The 20,463-nt window shown below is 39.3% G+C and overlaps 1 protein-coding gene across 3 annotated transcripts; it reads right to left on the reverse strand.

The window, feature by feature from the left end:
* Positions 1–992: 992 nt before the first annotated feature.
* gabrd (gamma-aminobutyric acid type A receptor subunit delta) lies at positions 993–19,340 on the reverse strand. 3 transcript variants are annotated; one of them, XM_017036232.2, is made up of 9 exons: positions 18,327–19,340; positions 9,162–9,277; positions 7,419–7,486; positions 5,910–6,130; positions 5,288–5,370; positions 4,939–5,076; positions 3,182–3,337; positions 2,651–2,862; positions 993–1,887 (listed from the first exon to the last, which is right to left on the reverse strand). In XM_017036232.2, the coding sequence occupies exons 1-9, from the start codon at positions 18,410–18,412 to the stop codon at positions 1,630–1,632; spliced, it is 1,338 nt and encodes a 445-aa protein (XP_016891721.1). In that variant the 5' UTR covers positions 18,413–19,340; the 3' UTR covers positions 993–1,629. The 3 variants fall into 3 exon arrangements, with proteins under 3 accessions (XP_016891721.1, XP_016891722.1, XP_008316642.1); XM_017036233.2 differs by having other exon boundaries at positions 993–1,953; positions 9,246–9,277; positions 18,327–19,336; XM_008318420.3 differs by having other exon boundaries at positions 993–1,953; positions 18,327–19,336.
* Positions 19,341–20,463: the final 1,123 nt, after the last annotated feature.

The raw sequence follows: 20,463 nt of genomic DNA on the forward strand, positions 1-20,463 counted from the left end.
GATAGAAGCGCAATGAAACTAGTTACTCACACTCAAAAATGAAGTGCTCTTTTATTGCCCACTATACGGCTCTATTACTTTATGTGCACACCAAAAGAACCAAGAGGAACTGAACAGTGCTACCACTCCAACTCATCAGCAACATTTCCAATAAAGCACAAAGCATTTTTGGGGAAATGNTGTTTTTAGGTTACGACATTTGTCCTTGTTTTGGATCATTATAATAAAAATAAACAGATAAAGCCATTATGTTTTAGGGATATTAAAGACATAGTTAAAAATATAAATGAAAGGTACATTCACAACAGAGAGAATGTTTTTTGTAATTGTTATTGATCCTGCATTCACTCTGGAAAATTATGGGAGTATTTATTTTATTTTGTTTAATTTACAGCTCTTCTTAGAACAGGTATGGACAAAATACGGCCTGAGGGCCGGATATGGCCCATTTGGCTTTTTAATCCGGCCCATCAAAATTATTATTATACTTCTGTCTTTTCCCTGCAATGCAGAGTTTTCACAATAGATGGCCTAGAAAGTGCTAAAAGCATTTTTAGCATTTTAGCCTTTATGCATGACTTCTGCCTGTCATTTATCTTAGTTCACACAAACGTTCCATCTATCTGCTCCTGGCCCCGGTTACTGATCTGTTGATCTTTACCAAATCATCTACATTCAGAATTTCAATATTCCAGTAGAGAGCACAAGTCAAGCCCTCTGCTGGAATATTGAAAGATTTCTCCATTGTACTTTTATTATTTTATTATATTATTATTTTTGTTGTCAATTAAAAATATTTTTCAGAATTTTTCAGTATATGTATATGTTACAATAATCTTTTGGGGTTCTTGGACAATACTGTGCTGCAAGATCTGATCCGTGACCTTTTTGACCCCATGTTTAACCAGATATTTGAAAGTGTCAGTTGTTAAGGGTGACTATTAGAAGCTTGCAAGAAAAAAACACCAAATTGCAAACTCAGGTGATTGAGGAAGTCCTTTAATGGTGAGGAAACAGGCAGAACTGGCAGGAGGAGATAAGACACTCTACACAGTGTCCAAAACAAAAGATGACTTGAAAAATATGGGTGGAGGCCCAGTGGATAAAGGCGCTAAAGGAGAGAGGATAAGTGAGTTATCAGCCATGCAGAATAGTGGAAGCACCCCAGTGTCTTCTGTGGGTGGTGCCTTGACTTTTGAAGATAACAGGCGGTTGACTCCAGGATGTGGCTTATAGGACTTAGTAAAGATAGCTATGTTTGTGTTTTTACGGATGTGAGCATGTGGTCAGAGGTGCAGCTGATAAGAACAGAATCATCAGCTGTGGTGGCGTCTCCTACGGCGACTCTGGTCATGTATCTAAATGATATGGAAATCTGGACTCTAGGCTGAGTTGTGAGGCTCATAGTGATAGTATTAAAAGATTTAAAGTCCCGTTGAACTCATACTACTCGCACTACTTCCGTTAATTATCATATTTCCACATTCACAAAGTGCAACACTTCATTTCCTCTGGAGTTTTCCTTTTCCACTGCTGCCTGCAGTATATGTATCTCAGCTGCACCAGTCAGCCAGTGTCGAACAGCTCCGGCAGTTTCTTTTTATATACAGTCCCGTGGACAGCGGCCGCTCACATGGTGTATGCCACCCAGTAGATCACGTTCACAACTGCGAAGGTGAAAGGGAAGACGGCCCTGGCGTAGATGTCGATGGTGTCGGCATCGATGGGTTTGCAGACACATTTGGAACAGCACTTTTTCCCTTCCTCCGTCTCCTCCGTCTGCCTGGACCTTCTCCTCCTCGGCTGCGGCTCCTCCGTGCCGCCCTCTCCGGGGATTTCACTGCTGGGGCGCTGGGTCCGGCCCTGGCGGCTGGAAATGACCACACCCTGGTTCATGCCAGTGACAGAAAGAGAGAAGAGAACCATGGCCTGTTTTCCATTCTTCACAATAGACTGTAAAGAAGAAAATGTTAGTGTTAGCTAAAGCAACGCTCAGGTGACGAGTTCATAGATAAACTGATCATGTTTGAAAAAATAATTTACGCCTGTCTGCATGTAGACTGTTGATCAGGGGTGTGCAAGAGCCATATTTGATGACGTGAACGTGCATGAGAACCAACTATTCTGGATTCTTCCATCCATTAAAATTAAAGTCAAGTTAACTGTTTTATGGAAACACTTGTTACTTATCTGAAAGTCTCTGAGAAAATAATCCAGGAATTTGAAATTTGTCTGTCTGTCTGCAGGCCTCAAGTGATGCATTTAATGACAAAAACCGTTGGCTGTAAAAATATAACTATGGGACGCAATTGGCCCCGGGCCAGACTTTCAACATACCTGCTGTAGATGTTGTTAACACAGCGGTCAGAAATTACTGGTAAACATCTCTGCAGATATAAAGTTATTTCCCACTCATTTGAACTTTAGCCTGCATTGTTAGCATCATATTGTTCAGTATCTTATTACAGAACCAAATGTTCTATTGACCAAACCATGAAAACATTCTGTTCCCAGTAGGACAATCTTTTATTTTTTTCTATTATCCTCTTTTAGACATCCATCATCATGGTCAAGGACAGTGGAATTGATGCTTGTCTCTGATGTTGCTTCAAGTGCAGATAGAAGTGCATGGTGGGAATGATTTCCTCACCTCAGAGTTGAACTTGTTGGCTTTCACCTTGGCCTTCTCTTTGAGTCTGTAGTCGGCGTTGTAGTGGGCGAAGGCGTACTCGATGAGCGCGGCAAACACAAACACATAACAGATCCAGAAGTAAACATCCAGAGCTTTGATGGCCGAGGCTCGAGGCAGAGAGGAGCGGGCGCTGACCATCAGTGTGGTCATGGTGAGGACGGTGGTGATACCTGTGGGACAGAATAATCATAAAACATGGTAGTTATTTTATTTGTATTTTTATTTTATTCATTTTATATATTTATTAGCATTACTTTTATTTGTTTTATTTATTTTTTGTTTTAATTAGTTTGACTTTAATCACAGAATTTCTCCATTTACAATTTTTTGTCTATAGAGAAAAAAGCGTGTGAAATTATGAGGGTAATGTCAGTATTCTGGTATTTAAAAAGTTTCAGAAAGAGTTGCGTCAGAAATGTGGTCTACTTCTGTGGCGCCATCTACTGAAGGGAAATGCCCAGAAAGTAAACCATTAATAGTAATACTGACCTAAGGATACACGTGCAGGGACTGCTGATTGGCTGATCCAGAACGACACCCACGACATGGCAACCAGTAAGATAGAAGGCATGTAGGACTGGATGATGTAGACGCCTCGATTTCGCCTCAGCTGAAAGCGAAGACTGAGCCTCGGAAATCGTCCAGCTGGGAGGAGATGAAGACACAAAAACAGATGTTACTTTTAATTATTTTGGTTTTTCCGTGTGGAAAAATACCTAACTATTCTTCTCCGACATCGATATCATGCAGTGTTTGTTTGTGTGGCTGTCTGCTGGCTTGTTGTGCCCCTGGTGGTGAGAAGCTGATGATGTAAGAGATAAAGTAGCGTTGCAGACGGAGCATCTCACCAGAAGCTTCTCCTAACATTTCATAAACCTCCTGCCTGGCTCAGCAGTAAGTCTGACTGGATCCATTCCACTTTTTGCATTAAAAAAAACCCTAAAGAAGTGCCTGAAGTTAAAAGGGAAAGACAGACGAGAAAAAGAAACACTTCAAAAAGAATTAGATTTATTTTTATATATACAAGCACTGGGGCTTGTAGTTAACAATTTAAAACAATATACTGAAAAAAAAGGTTCGGTAAAGGGTCAGAAAGATAAATGACCAAATATGTTGCCATTCATATTTTGTTGTTATTTATACATTATATTAATATAAACTGCATTTATTAATTTGGTGCTGTTTGAAGGAGTGCATAATAATGCATTCAGTGAGATGTTGATGAGAATTGCATCATGTTAGTGAGTGCAGCGGAGGCTTCACAGCCTCATTACCGCCTCCAGACTCCAAACAGCCAAAATAGGTCCAGATGTCTCCTGTTCTCTGCCTCCTAATGAACCTGGTTAAGTCTCTGTTTGTATTGTTTTTCTCTTTTAGAGGAACGGCATAGAAAACACTTGTGCCAATCAGGTCAACCAGTGAGAATCAGAGGCAGAATCTGGACACAATCAACTTAGAACTCCCTAATATGTCTTAACATAAGATGCAAATTGATGCTGCCAGACACCTGGTACTGGTAATTATCACCTATTATTCCTACGACAGTTAGTGCATCACTGGTACCTTCCAATGATTGGTTACCTGACCTCAGCTGAGTTCTCCTGTCATTAGCCATGTCCACGTTTTTAAGATGGTACTTTTCCAAAGCTGTACCAACTGGAGGTAAAAATGGATGTAAAACTGTTACTTCTGTATCAATCAGTGGTTCCCAGCTCTATGTGAGCGACAGCATAGATTTTACTCTAGAAAAATCTCACCACACACGACCAAACAAAAGCGTAAACCCTAGCCTCTTTAGTTGAACACAAGCCTGATATAATCCCAGGAATGAATTATCTTCAGAAGCTTTGAGGCTCTCTACCTCTCTCTTTTCTTAGTTTTTGTAGCCATCTGCTGCCCCCTAACGGAGGAGTATTTATTTGTTCTACCTGTCACTTCCCATTGAGGAATGAAATCAAAGTATTTGCAGTAAATAAATACGTTTTTCAGACCAGTTATATGAAATGAAATAGGACGTTTTTCCAAGATACTCCAGTGTCGGACTAAATCACTGGAATACCTGAACCACATTTCCTTGTCCCATTCAATCTGGACTTCGATGAATGCTAATGAAATGTGCTCATCTGCACAGACCAATAAAGGTAACAAACCCAAGTATATCCCAAACTCCTGCAAGAACCCCGCCTGGAAACAAACAGTTAGGTTTTAATAGAACAGAAGAAGAAGAAAACCAAGATGTTGCTGACCAGATTTGAAGTTCAACATCTCTGTGTCAAAGCGATAGTCTGTGATGGTGAACTGTGACAGCTCCAGTTTGTCCAGACCGTGGATGTGTCTCTGACTCTCTGACCAGTGATAGACAATGTCCTCTGAAGAGTAACCATCTGGGGACAGGACAACCAGACATCATTAATCAACCAACGTGAAGGACAATCTGAACCTTCACATCACAAAAAGCACAGAAAAAGCACTGATGCAATGTGAAAGAAATTTGAATTACTTGTCTATACAATGTGTCCTCAGAGATTTCTACTGTAAAACAAGAGTTTTTTTTATCAAATTCTGTGTGAAAGTGAGCTCTAGGCTGAAACTTACAACTCTCCAGGTCCAGCATGCACTCCTGTTCATCCATGGGATATTTGGTCAGATCCATGTCGCAGGCCACAGTTGACGTAATTCTGGAAAGAGATTAGATCAGGGATAAGATCGTTAGTTTGAGCAATAATCTCAGATAATACAAATACATTATTTACTGTACAGAATAATGAGGACATGTAGTGGGACAGTAAGTCAGTTTGGGAGACACAATGTCTCATACCTTTTGGATCCAGCTTTGGGGCCTTTTGTAATATAGTGACCACTGTATCAAGTGACCTGTGTCTCGCCCCACCATTTGAGAAACATTATTTATACCCATGTCAATGTATTTTGTTTTATCAAATAGATTTCTTGAGTAACTTTTTTTGATGGGAGCTATGTGATGTAACTGCAATAAATATCTTTTTTTATTTTAAGCTAACTACACCCATAGATGTAGTATTTAAACTCCCACATAAAATAAATATAACTTTTATTACTTATATCACAGCACGGCAGTTTGTCCACCCTTACACATTCAAAAAGGGACACAGTTTAATATAAAGGGACATTTCTGTAATGATGGTCTGATTGTTGGACTCTGACTTTTGGGGACAATAACGTCTCTCTCTTTTAATACCGGCTGCTGTATAGAATGACTCCGTTGGGCTGCAGACGGATCAGCTTGTTCTCCACGGTCACGTCGTGGAACCAGGCGGATTTGGCGTTGACGATGAAAGTGTCGGGAAGCCACAGCTTGTCCACAAAGCGACTGTCCAAACCCAGTGTCTTGTTGGTGTGATTGTAGGCCAGTCGGTCATCGTGCCAGCTCTGCCGCAGGAATACAGTCATGGTGTATTCCTGCCAGGGACAACACATAGACACGCACACACGTGGGTACACACACACACGCATAAACACACACAAAGCCCAGGAATAAAAAGGTTGAGTCAGGAATACAGGAACACAGGCCAAATTTAAATGTCAAGAATGTTCAAATGTTTATGGGAAACAGAGCCAGAACATGGAAAAGTACTGCATGTGATTTACTGTAATACAGACTCAGTTCTCTGGGAATAAAAGGAAAACTGTAATACATTTAGCAAGTGTATATTTGGTCTGATTCTCACTAATGCAAACAGGTCATGCAAAAATAAACAACACTAAGATCATTTGCTGGGGTTTTTAAGTCAACAGTCCTTAGCTCTTCGGCTAACTGTAAGCTATACTGGTGTTTTGCTTCTATCATGCTAAATGTTAGCTCTTTGAAGGATAATATTTCTGAACATGTTTTGTTACCACGTGGCTAACTTTATCTTTTTATTATAACTCAACCTTTTAGTTACATTTTCGATCAGCTTTCGCTGATTCATAAGTGAAGAATACTCAACTTTTTCAACTTACAAATTACTTTTAACTTTTTATACCTATACTACCCTGGAACTATTATGTTTTTTAATAGGTATGCTTCAATTTATTTGTGATCAATTTTACACTTGTTTATGGATAACTAGTTAGCTTATTAGGCCTGACATTATTCACAAACTACCTTAATTATTTAGCTATTTTTGGGGTATTTTAGTATATATTTTGCATTTTGGTTTTGTATGGACGGAGCTTTCTGCCGTAATTCTGGGATATTTTGAGTACTCATTTTGTCAGTCATTTTGTAGCTAATTATATTTTACCTTTTGCCATTTTAGACACACGGGGCTGATTTTAATCAATCTTTACTCTATTGGCTTTTTATTGGCTTATTGAAATTAAATTATCTAAGTTAATTCCCACCATTCTTTCACTGATTTTTACAGCAACTCATTTTTAACTACTTTTCAGCTCCTTTTCCAATATTTTTGAGCAGGTTTTATGTACGTTTTTGGCTTTATTTCAAATGAGAAATTATGATAAGAGGATTTAGTACCAAGTCTGCTTACATAAAGCGATCAACCCACCAGAGTCAGTTCTTACTGCTGAAAATCCCTGAAATATCAAATTATCTAACAACTCAGCCACTGGGTCACACACGTCCACGCCGTTCTGTTTCATACCCCCGAGTCGTACGAATCAGGATTATGCAAATAGAAAATCTTTAATCTTTGTGACAGTAATGGCGCAGACAAAGGACGCAGACGGTGAAGGTGGACTTTACCATGTTGGCTTCGGAGATGTGGTCAATGCTGGCCACTTCTATGGCCATGGCCACGTTGACTGGAGGTCCTGTGGAGGGAGAGGTGAGAAAAGAAGGCAAAGAACAAACACACACACACCTATCCACACACATCCACTTTATTCTTGCTCGAGCCGAATCCACCCGTCCCTCCCATCATCACTTCACTCCATCATCCATCTGTTTCCCTCCCACCCACCACTCTGCCACTTCTCTAACACTCCTACAGCGCATAGAGATTAAGCATTATCCAGTTTAACCATGCTAAGTGGCACATCACACTGAGGGCTTTCACAAACAGCACTGGGCTCTCGTGGTGGGCTTGTGCCAACAGTTCTCTCCCTCCCTCCCTCCCTCCCTCACACACACACACAAACACTCACTCACTCACATTTTCCCTCATCACTTTGCCATGTGATTAGCATGGAGTGAACCTCTGTGATGCTGAAGGACATAAAGTGCAGGGGAAGCTCAGCGAGGCAGAACAGAAAGGCCATCTACACTGAACATTAAGGAATCATACATTTCCATTCCCCACCATTTAACGCCTTCCCAGAGCCGTTTGTGTTGAACGATACTCTATTGACTGCTTATCTAATGTATGGTGTGGGATAAATTAGTGAGCGACGGGTTTACTGAAGGCCAAGGTCACAAAAAAAAAAAGAGAAAGAGTGAATAAAGATGAGCCTCGTTATGGGGCCTTTAACTCAGCTCGGTCTTAAATGAATGCACTGAAATGTTAACGTGACAATGATTTTGTGTCATAAAACAGATATGCAGACATTCGATGCAATAAAAGTACGGTACATTTTACAGTTCAAATTTAAATAGAGCCGTAAAGCATGACTAGAGGCCTTCATATGAATCAGACCTGCATCCTGGTTGCTCCTGTTTTAAATGATCATATGTGTAAAGTGGGTTGGAATTTCACGATGAGCGCCATGAAACAAACATTGATTAATAAAATGCTTATTTTTGCTTACCTCTCTCTCTCTGCTGTGTTTATTTAGTAAACCAGTGAAGCAAGTCTTTTTCCAGCTTTACTTTCCACCCACAGGCCCGTTCTTACTGCATATACAGTCTCCGGGTTTCTAACCTCCTAACCTCTGAGGGAAGCTGCACTGCTCCAGTTTGCCACACTTGTTTATTAAGGTTGGATCTTGAGCAAAACTGAAACGTTCATGCGCTTCTTTCTCAGCTCTTTAACACAGAATATGTTCGGTGTTTTATGACACAAATACTAATCGACACCAAAAGACCATGGGCTGTGAACTTAATGTGGAGAATGGAGACAAACTACAGACATGATTCCTCAATGGTCATAACAGCCTCTCTGTTTGTTGCACTGCTACAACCTACAGATGTGTAATGGCTCCACAAAGTTGCATGCATGTGTCTGTGGTTTTACATTTTCACCTTGTGCTCAGCTGAGTTAAGCTGTGAGATTGAGAAATCTATCACTGTGGACGTTGAAGGTTTCACATGTTGCAGCCATTCTTAGCAAAGTCTCCAAAGAGGTGCAAACCTCTTTGCACCATCAATCGTTCTCCGGTCTGTAAACGGTCCATATTACCCCAGCGCCGAATTATTGCAGGATTTTAAAGGTGAAAAATGAAATGCAGCATCCATCTTGGTGTATCTTGGCTCAAGTTATGCTAAGGATGGCTGTAAATGTGAGGTGGTGAAATGTGACCCAACGCCACGAGCAGTAGATCTCATACTCACCTCCTATCCCAGGGCGAAAATTTCTGGCATAGCCCTTCATTAAATCATCCAGATTAGGTAACCAGGATATTTGAATGTCTGTACCTACATAGTCGCCAATGTCACTCAGCATGGCCCTAAAGGAAAAAGACAGCAAAGACAGGAGGCTTCAGTAGTCGGTCCAGCCACACCGTGTGTGTCCACAGCAGCAGGACACGTGGAGCCTTAGTCGGAGCACAAACAAAATCAGAACAGAGACTGTTTGCTGTTTTTTAATGTGGGGAGCAGGTGGTCTGATGGAGACCTGCACAGGAGAGAAAAGCTGTTACGTTATATCAGAGACAGACAGGTGTAAAGGTGAAGCTGCCTGTTAGAAGACGAGTTTTTATACCCCAAAAACTGACAGTGCACAACAGTAGAGGGAAAGGTCTATAATACTGTAGTGAGATCTGCTATGATGTATGGTTTGGAACAGGGACTACAAAAGCAGGACACATAAGATGTCACTAGGGGGTGCACGAAACAAAAAAATGTGATGGCGGTTTGAAGTGAATTGTGTGTTAGAGTAGGTTTTTAATTTGATTTGTAGTTTGTTTCCACACAATAGAGATGTGTAAATAAACATTTCCTTTGAAGAATTTAAAAATCAAAAGCTGACATTTTAATTAATAAATAAATGCAGGCTGTATATATGTGTGTGTGTGTGTGTGTGTGCGTTGGATAAATTGTACAAAATGAACAGCACCACTAAAATGTGAATCTACCTTCATTAATGTGGAAGAGTGGATAGCACTGTTTCCTTACAGCAAAAAGGTCACCAGTTAATTACTTGATGGTGTTTCTGTGTACTTCTGTATACATTTACCTGTAGTGTCCTCTACACTTTAAATTCATACTCAAACAAGGAGGAGTCATTATTTTATTTTGACTTAAAACAGTTGGAAATGTGCATTATTCATAAAGGGTCATTTCGGTTTTTATAATTTGAACCCTGTGCTTTAAGTATGACTAGTTATAATACTATAATAGCATTAGGTTCCATAAGTGAATGTGCTTATTAGTTGCCCTTGTAGGTGATTTGCACAGGATCAATAGCTCACAGACTCACAGCTCTCTCAAATTCTTTTGGCTCTAAATCACTAATAAACAAATGTCTGGATTTCTACAAATACAAAATGTGTGTGACATCTGTTGGTAATGTCACTGTTAGGGCTGTCTGTGTTTCCCTTCGCTGTCCTGTCTGCTGGGTGGAGTAATCAGTGTGATCACCCTCACCTGTGTCTGTGTCTCTGTCATCAGTCTCACTGGTGTCACCTGGTGCCCTGGGTTTTTATACACCTCGCTCCCTCACGCTGTCTTGGTGGGATCATTGTTCTGTATCTGTTTGTGAGTGTGCTGTTCTGGTCAGTTCTTGTTCTGTAGTCTTTATAGTTTTCATGACGTTTGGAGAACAGCGTGTCTGTGTTTGGTGTTTTTTATGCCCAAAAGACCTTGTTTGTGGACAGCTCCAGGGCCCAGAGCCCAGACTGTCAGCTGGAGCCTCGGTGGGAGTTTTAACATAAGCTTCACTGTAATGACAAGAGCAGCACATCTCAGATGCCACCAGGTGGCAGTTTTGCATTCTTAAACAGGTTCCATGACAGCGATACAATTCAGATCTGCAGCAGTGAGGACAACAGTCTGTCTTTGTTCATGTTTACTCCATCTCACCTGCATAAGATGTCAGTCACTTCAGGCTCTGCTAATTTCAGGCGTGATGTAGACTGGAGGAAACACAGTCTGGTGTGAGACAAACAAATTGAGAGAGATCGAAGGTTTCTGTGACATTTAAACTTTAAAAAGGCCGGCAGTGACATTAGCGAGGAAATGGACCACATGGTGCTTTGATCGAAGGTGTCATTAATGAGCAACAACCAAAAAGCCATTCAGCGACCTTTTCAATTAGGCTGACATTTCAGCAAAGTCGTGCAACCGCAGAGCAGAAGCATTACAAAGAAACACTGACCTGCACAGAAAAACAAATTAACCACAATATTATTGCTCTTTTCCTCTTCTTTTCCTGTTCCGTCCTCCCTGCTCTGTTAGAAATGAATCCATTTTGAAGAGGCCGGTGTATTTTTAGTCAGGCTACCGTCGTCATGTGCGGCATAAATTGGAGCAGGGAGTGAATACAATCATCACTGTGTGACTACTGGATCTCCTCATTGACAGCTGCTAAATTTGGACATACTTCCACTTTGGTTAAGTTGTGTGTAATTTAATAATAATCTCACGTAAACAAGCTGCGGCATAAATCACTAATAATAAATCACAACAGAGACAGAAATAGGTTTTATGTTTTGGCGCTCAAATATTTCAAGTGTTGTGGGATTTTAATGTCAGTCTTAAATATATTTTTTGCTTACTGTTGCAAGAGCTTAGTAAAAACATCAACTAAGGGTTCAAGGAATACAAAGATCGCAAGTCTTTATATTTTGCTTAATGTTAGCAAACAAAAAGCTTAAACTACAGCTAATAATATGACCTGAAACATGGTCATTAGATATTTTACAAAAACATTGTAAAAAATTATCTCTGGAACTATGAGAAATAGCAAACAAACCAAACGTTAAATTAGTATTTTGTTCTCTAATCATGTCAGAATTGCTTAAATTAGCCAGAAGTAACATTAAACTAAACTTAACAAAATTAGCCAAGAAATAATGTCAGATATTATAATTGTAACTAAAAGTTATTTTTAAAATGTTACAAATTCCCATCTGTCATACGTCCTAAACTAGCTAATAAAGTACTAATAAAGTAGCCATAAGTAGTAGCACAGAAAATGATATTATAGCAGAAATTATAGCAAATTGTTCAAGGCTAACAACAACAATAACAAAAACTTAATGTCTTATATTTTACCAATACTAATGTGTGAATATTTCAGTTTTTCTTTCCGATTGTATTATGCTATATTTTCATTTGTGCATACATATTTATTTTAATGAAGTTATTAATTGAAGTTACTTGTTACATATTTTTCCCTTTTTTGGTTCGTTGCAGTGGAATTTCTTGTTGTTTAAGTAGGTCAAGGTGGCCAAGACAATAACAGTGAGGAAATGCTGACGTCCGTTCAACCGCAGCTGTCTGTGTTAAAATTCAGAAAAGTCAGGGTTGAACATTCAATTGGTCTCTGGGGGAGACGGGCTCATCATATACAGGTCATTGTTTACTCAACCTTCCATGCACTGTAACAGAGAGGAGAGTGTTTGTAATCAGACGCAGCTCAATCTTTGGTATTTTATTCTCATTAAATGACTCTCCCGAGGCCGGGATCTGCAGCCGTCTGTTTATGAGCTGCCATTAAACAGATGGAGGGAGAAAAGGAGTGGAAGGAGAAAGGGAAGGTGGAGGAAAGACAAATAGTGTCAGTGCCGCTCAAATTGATGGTGTCCTTCTGTGACCACGATGTGCGACAAACACAAACACGGCTAATTAGTTTTATGTGTTGACACAGAGATTTTCCTGAGCATTCGTACAGTGTCACATCCTTCTCTTTACTCTGAGACTCAGTCTTTCATTTCATCTGTTGACATTTGTAGCAGGTGATGCAGCACAGTGGGCTTTAACAGACTTTCAATCAAACTGTGATACAAAATATTGCAAATAATGCATTTAAGTTAAAAATATATATATATTAAAATATTTTATTAAAAGGTGAAACTATACTCAATATTTTAGACACTTTGGATTTATCTATTTCTGTGATTTTATTTCTTTTGGGGGTTAATTTATAGCTTTTGTGTTTTATTATGGCATGCATTTAGTTCCTTGTGGGTTTTAGATGTCCTTTTCAACCTCTGATAAATGTAATTCAATTTTAATTCGACATTGTTTTGGCTGATAAATGTAATTCAATTTTAATTCGACATTGTTTTGGCTACTTGTTTGCTAATTTTGGCTAAGCTAATGTGTGCTACTGTGCTGTATTAGCTTCCTTCTCCCCACTTTTGGTTTCCCTCCTCTATATAAACATCACAGTTTACACTTATTTAAAAAGGTGTGTAAAAGTCAGTCTGTGTTAAAGTTTTTATTAAAAAGTCAAATTAATAAATAAATACAAATTAAAAGATGGCCGCTCATATTGATGGAAGCGACAGTAGACAGTTATAAATCATATCTGTCTCCTTCACTGATAAGTCCCCAAATAGATACTTCATTTTATATAACAATATATGCCATGTTATATATATATCAAATTAGGACGTATCACACTATGAGACCTGAGTCATTTGAAAGCCGTCCCTCAGTTTCTCTCCCTGCGGGGAGGTCAGCCTAGACGTAGGTGGAGAAGGTTTACAGTGAGACAGGTGACTTTGTTCTAGAAGGAATCGTCAGCAGGATTCATGTCAAGGTCAGTGAGTAATGATCTGTTTTGGGTGAAAAGCCTGAAGAACCACTTCTCCTCATTATTTCAATAAAGTGTCATTAAGACAGTGGGTGGAAGGTGTGAAAATCAGGTGATCAGCTGACCTACATGACCTTTAGTCATTAAACACAAACACATTCCCATGTAATCATTGAATGAGAATGTGCTGGAATGTTCTACATGCTGTCATATTTTAGATAATTAAATATTGGAATAAAATAATGTATTTATTCCATGTGTCTTTTTTCTGTAATGAAAGTTTTTTTTCCAAATAAATATTGCTTTTATTTAGTATTCATTTTTCATTTAGTATTCATTAGTTTGACTGAATGTTTGTTTAACCAGAAATACAGCTGTCAAAAAACATAAACAGGTATAAGATTATCAAAACAGCTTAAAAATAAATCCAATAAAAATAAAAAAAATAAATCTAACCAATAGGAATAAAGACCATCTGACATGTTTGAGCTGTTTTTAGTGGAAACAGCGATGCGTCAGGCCTTACCACCATCAGATGACAGTGTTCCTGTTCTGTCTGTACTCTGTGGATAATAATCTGCTGACTCAGCCTTAGTCACACGGCTAAGCCAAGAAGACAAGTGTGTCACCTGAGCGCAGGTGTAAGGACGAGTGTGATGCAGTGAGAGCATTGGCACCGAGTCCTGCTGCGTCACATGTCTGTTATAGCTTACACTGCTGAATCCACATCATGGCCACACAAACATAACATGTCTGCAGCTCCACCTGCTCAAACACCAACTGATCCTGGGAGAGGTCTTTGTCTTCTACTTTTAGATTAAAGTCCAAGATGCTACACATTCCTTTGTTTTGATCATTGAACCTCAATCAATCTCTCTAGGTCCTACTCTCCATTCACTGAAATTTAGGTTTCAAGGTTAAATTCTGTCTACCACCGTCTGAAGCTAAAGAGAAACCCAGTTAGCATGTGGTAAAAAAAGTGATAAACTTGGTCCTAGAAGCCACAGTGTAAAACATTTTTACCAGTATTGGTAAACTATCAATTTATTGTAAGTAAATCTATCAGAATTTATAGGTAAGTAATCTGGTTTATTTTAACCACTTGAGACAATGTTATTGGCCAAACTGGTGTGAACAAAAGTGAGCTTGTTAAGCATGTAATCTATATAGTATATAATATTTAGAAAATACTGCTCACTTTTTAAAAGTTATTCCAGCTAATTTTGAATTAACAAATAAAGGGTTAAAATAATTTTATGTTCTTGTGTATCTTTAAACTTTAAACTCAAAAACGGTCTTGTTGTTATGTTATATCATTGAGAAACATATATATAAACGGGTTAATAGATTCACGTCATGAAAATATCAACAATTTCTAATTATCCAGAGCCCCGTGCCGTACCGACCCACCCACTTACATATTGTTGATCTATCTGCAACAATAACATGAGTCGGTGACAACCACCTGACCTGTTTTTTAGGCAGTAAATATACTGTAGTCGTGTAGTGAGTTTATGTAAATATACTCAGTATATATACTGTAGTCGTGTAGTGAGTTTATATTCTATATAGCAGTATTGCCATAGTTTCCATTGGTCTAAACTCCACAGCTGACCGGACATGAAAACAAAGCTCCTGTCATAGAAATAAAAAGTTCAGGTGAAGCCAATACTGAAGGCTACAAAAATGCATTCATAATTAATATAGTTATCATTAATCATCACTGTGCTATTTTATTAAGATGAGGTCAAACATCAGCAAACACCTGAGTTCGAGGTGAGTTCAAAGTCCGGCTCAGGGGCCAATTGTGGCACTCTAATAGGTTTAATTTAACTACTCCATACTGTGACTTGTGTTCAATTAAACAAAGGCCCATTATTATATAACAAATAAAAATGTTAAATATGAATGTGTATATATCATGCAACAGAACTTTATTATATTTACTTATATAAACTCAACTTTATGTAGTTGTCTGTGGGTGTTTTATATATTTTATATATATATGTCTACAATATTAAATCTATCCTTCACAAAACAGAAAACAATGTTGTTGTTTTTTCTTCGCTCCTCCTTCAGCACCATTGGCTGAAACTGGGTTAAAAGTACTGGAGTAAATATTACGTTTTGGGACCATTTTCATCACAGATTCAGACACATTAGCCGCTATTTGAGTATTAAATATTTTTGGACTCTGTGCAGTAACATTTTGCTGTTGGCTGTGTGTTTTGCTGGGATTCTATTCAGTATTTTAATACAAACAAATTGGCTAACAAAAGTTACCAAGCAGCCTCCATATAAATATGACACCGGGGGGGGGGGGGGGGTCTTGCCTCAGTGAGATGATACTGTGCAGTATACTTTACTATATAATTGCATTTACTCTGTGTGAGGTTCTACCTTCCCACTGATAGGTGACAATGTTTTTAAGTCTGCTGCTTCTTGTTGTCTACTTTTCAGGTTTTCTGTCACCAATTAGATGCATGTTGCACTGGTAAAAGTGGAGGGAAAGTGACACTTGTCATGTAAATAAATGCTGTGAAATCCATGCTGCATAGAAAGAAAACTTTCATTAGAAGAATAAGGTGTGAGTTAAAAAGAAGGTTTGTCTGTGTGTAAGAAGAGAAGAAAGAAGGAGAACAGACAGCGGGGCAAAGGAAAAGCCCACATCCTGCATTGTACTCATTACACAATAAGCACAGCAGTGGCTAAAGAAGCAGAAAATCCGATTACAGAAGCTGTTGCCCCCTCTACTGGTGAATGGCCAAGAGGGACAACAGCAAAATAATGTGGCAAAATTATTTCAGACCTTAAATAGCTTCTGTCTTTGCTATAGCTCCAGCTGCAGCTGCTGTTGCTGCTGGTGGTAACTGTTTTATCTCAAATGTAGGTGTGATATTATTAGGAACAAACAAAATGAAAAATGATAAAGATCCTGCGTTTTAATCTGTATGACCAGGCCAGAACTGGTACTAAAGGAAGAATTTATGGATTTGAATTACATTTATAATTATTTTGTTTTTGGATAGGAAAAATACAGTTGTGAATATGTCCAGAGTACACACGGGGCTCCACATTTAGCTTAAAAAAAACAGTTCCTTCAGTACACACGGGGCTCCACAACATTTAGCTTAAAAAAAACAGTTCCTTAGGAAACGTTTGAGAATCGCTGTCCAAACCTTTCATGTCTTGTGCAAATACACTGAAAGACAGCAACTTTTGAGGCTTTTAGTTCAAAACACATGGAAATACGAGGCATTGATCAGTAGAAAATCTTTTCTTTCAGGCAGAGCATTTGCCCACTGGATATAAAAATGTACCTGAAGTTATAGAGATGTACACCTCCACCTGTGTCACAACAAAAACTGTATTTACATCCTCTTTATGTACAAAAATACTTTAAACTTCGCAACTGCAATCTGACCTCAACTCACTTTAAAATTGTTAAAGTTATTTGGAATGTTTCTATAGAAATATGTTCTATAGAAATATGTTATCACTCAGTTGTCACCATTTTATTTATTTTCTTTTCTTGAGTTGCTTGACTGTCACCTATACAGTACAAAACAGTACAGTCAGTTTCCAAATGAAAAGGCTCCCACTGAAACACCTCTTAACTATTTACAAAAGAAATGGAAAGTAAGAAAATATCAACAGAGGGCAGCATTTCTGCAATTGAACGAAGCATTTCTAGTGGCCTATTAAAAATGTGTTAATAGTTTTCAGGGTCACAAGGGGCAACAGTCAACCAGCAGTCATCAGACGAGGGCAGTTGTTCCTGGACAGTACTCTGGTCCAACACAGGGCCACATATACAGACAAATAAGTATTCACTCTGACTATACAATTACATCTATGGTCAACTGTGAGTGTCCAACCAAATCAACCCTGCATGTTTTCGGACCAAAATATACATAGAAAACCCATGCATGCACAAAAAGAACACACAGCCTCCATACAGAAAGACCACCAGGGATCAAACCAGTGACCTTCTTGTGACCTCTCCATGGTGTGGCCCCCGTTAATAATGATACCAAATAAAAAAATATTGCATAGCATTACAACGTTTTATTATTCTATCATTTAAAATACGTTTGCATTGATACAAACCACAAAGTCTATCTGCCTAGAAGCAGCAGTTACTGTACAGTACATTTGTGTGCTGCAGTATTTCTATTAAAATACACACAGTGCAGAGGCCTCTGACCAACCAGAAGGCACTGTCTGATATTTGACCCCTAACCATCAGGCCTAGAGGTGGGTGACATTATCTGTCACACATACGCACACCCTCAAAACACCCACTCACCCATCCTGTTCTCCCTATTAAACGAACAGCAGCCACTGTTTCTTATGCATATGCATTATGCTAATAAAGTCATCAAGTCCATGTGCGCAGAATGAGAGCAGAGGTGCAGCGTCGTGGGTGTGAAGTACCGTATTTTTATAGTGGCGTGTAAAGTGTAAATTCGATTCTTTTAGCTTCAGGCATCACGAGATTGGGGGAGGAGGACACACAGTAAGGAGGAATCAACGTGACCAGAGGGGGGGGGACAAGGAAGAGGGTGTTACAGCTTCTGAAACATCAATTCGTGATTATTCCTCTACAGTCAAAGTCTTATCATTTCAGCTGCAGCACCCTGACAACGTACTGTAATCCTTTCCTTGTGAGATCATCAATACTGCCTGTGGTGGTTTTTGATTTCACACGGTCAACTTTTCCCTACGTCATCACGGATTTCATTTAGAACCTGGGATCTGCAAAGGTTTAAAAAAAGTAAAAGGGTTGGACTCACCTGGTAAAAATGTCTCCCCCGACAAAGAGCAGAGCCAGACTCCACAGCAGGAAAGTTCGGATCTCCATTCCACAAGCTTTTTTCATTAAATAAATATATAAACTTCCCAGATTTGAAAACCAGCGACAGAAGCCAGTGAGTTTTATTTCAGTGCGCTCCTCTGAAGATGCTGCGCCGCCGAGCGCAAAGTAAAGTGATGCGCTGATAGTGAAGAGGATGATGCTGAGGAAGATGATGCTGTTGAGGAGGAGGGTGTTGTCGGTGGTACTGCTGGAACTGATGAAGATGTGGATGTTGACCCCATGATCGGCGAACTCCGGGATTCCTCTCCGCGTCCTGGTGCGCAAAGAGGGGGAGCGCACCTGAGGAAAAAGAAAAGTGCAACGACGCACAGCAGAAGATGCAACTCCGCTGGTCCCCCAGCAACAGAGTGAAGAGAGGGAGATAGAGAGAGTGGGAAAGAGAGGGGGAGAGAGCGAGGGAGAGAGAGAGAGACTAATCTGTCATCCTTTCATTCCTCTAAACTAGATCCAATCTGGCCACAGACAGAGAGGTTGTCACGAACGTTGGGATTTCATCAGATTATATAATGTTTCAGACATTGATGTCATTTCAATTGATTGAATAAACTTATGTGCGTTTCTCATCGTGTCTCTCTGTTGGTTGAGGAAGAAACAAACAAACAGCAGATCCTGTTTCTCCTCCTGCAGGGAGACGTGTGGGTATTGGAGGAGTCCTGCAGGTCCTGGATTATTTGTTCAAGAGAGAGAGAGTTCCCCCAGTACAGCATAAAAAAGTGCAGCAGTAGTTGGTTGTCATGGCATCAGTGGTTCATTCTAAGTAAAAGAAAATAAGTACAATGGTTAAGGAACAAAGAGAGATTCAAGGTTCAAAGTTTTCATATCCACAGTAAGAAAAATATTCACTTTGATGCCCACAGTGACATCTAAATCAAATAAATGATCAACAATAAGAGCAATTTTGCAAAGGCAGCATATAAAAAACAATAGAAGCCCAAACTGTGTAAAACAGAACAAATAAATGTAGTTTATACTGTATATATTGGAAACTATAAGAACTGTGTTGTATAACAACTAAATAAATATTTTACTAATTTGTTAGGTCTATTATGTCATTCTTGAAATTACAAATTAACAAGAATTAATTCTGTGTTAAGATTGTTCAGAGATAACATGACAGTCATTGGCACATCTGATGAAAAATGTATTTATTTTGCGGAGAACATCAATGTCATCTTCTCTAAAATGGATTTTTCTCTACATTTTGACACCTTGTAGGTGGTAGTACAGCTAACATTTGATGGTCTCATACCCAGGGTGATCCTTTTTGGGGACAATGTTTGACCATATTCTTTTCCAAACCTGTGCCCGTAAAGTCCTGTATTCCTTTTCTGTATATGGAAACGTCTTGTCACTGTGCTACATCGATGACAACCGAAATAATATTTTATTGAAAACCTCCCAGACTTACTTCTTTCACCTGTCTTCCAAGAGGCTCCCTCTCTTCTGAACTGAACCAGAAACCCTCATTCTGCCAAAAAATGTGCAGCCTTTCGTTTTCTCCCCTCATTAAAATTAGGCCCAAGTTCTTTCTAGTGTGCAGTTCCTGGGAGATGAAGTGCACCTGCCCTGGATTCCATCGCCTCGTTCTGGGGAGCAGAGACAGTTGCTGGAGACAGTGACTGTGGATTCAAACCGTGCACCGTGTCTCCCTCACACTGGAACCTCCATTTAGACTTTGCACACCAAGTTCTGTTGACATAAAGATACCGGGCTGCAGACACTGTGTGGGTTCTGTGCCACTCAAACATGGGGCTGTAACTATTTATTCATCACTTCTTCTCATAGTCTTCCTCTCTTTTCTCTCCAACTCTCCTGTTGATCTATTCTCTTTAGGTCTTTGTTTCCCTTGCAGTTACTTTGCTCTGTCTTTATCTCTTCAATAAAAATCTGAATCACACACACACTGGTGCACACATGCATGCTTGTGCTATTTATTTATTCAGTCTCCCATGGTGATAACAGAATATTTCTGCATCACAGCGTTTTAGTGTTCTGTACAGCAGAAACCCACTTTTTTCCCTTTCCTCTCTCTGCCTCTGGATTCTTCCTCAGCA

This window comes from Cynoglossus semilaevis, chromosome 10 (genome assembly GCF_000523025.1).
Source record: "Cynoglossus semilaevis isolate Cse_v1.0 chromosome 10, Cse_v1.0, whole genome shotgun sequence".
Classification (NCBI taxonomy): domain Eukaryota; kingdom Metazoa; phylum Chordata; class Actinopteri; order Pleuronectiformes; family Cynoglossidae; genus Cynoglossus; species Cynoglossus semilaevis.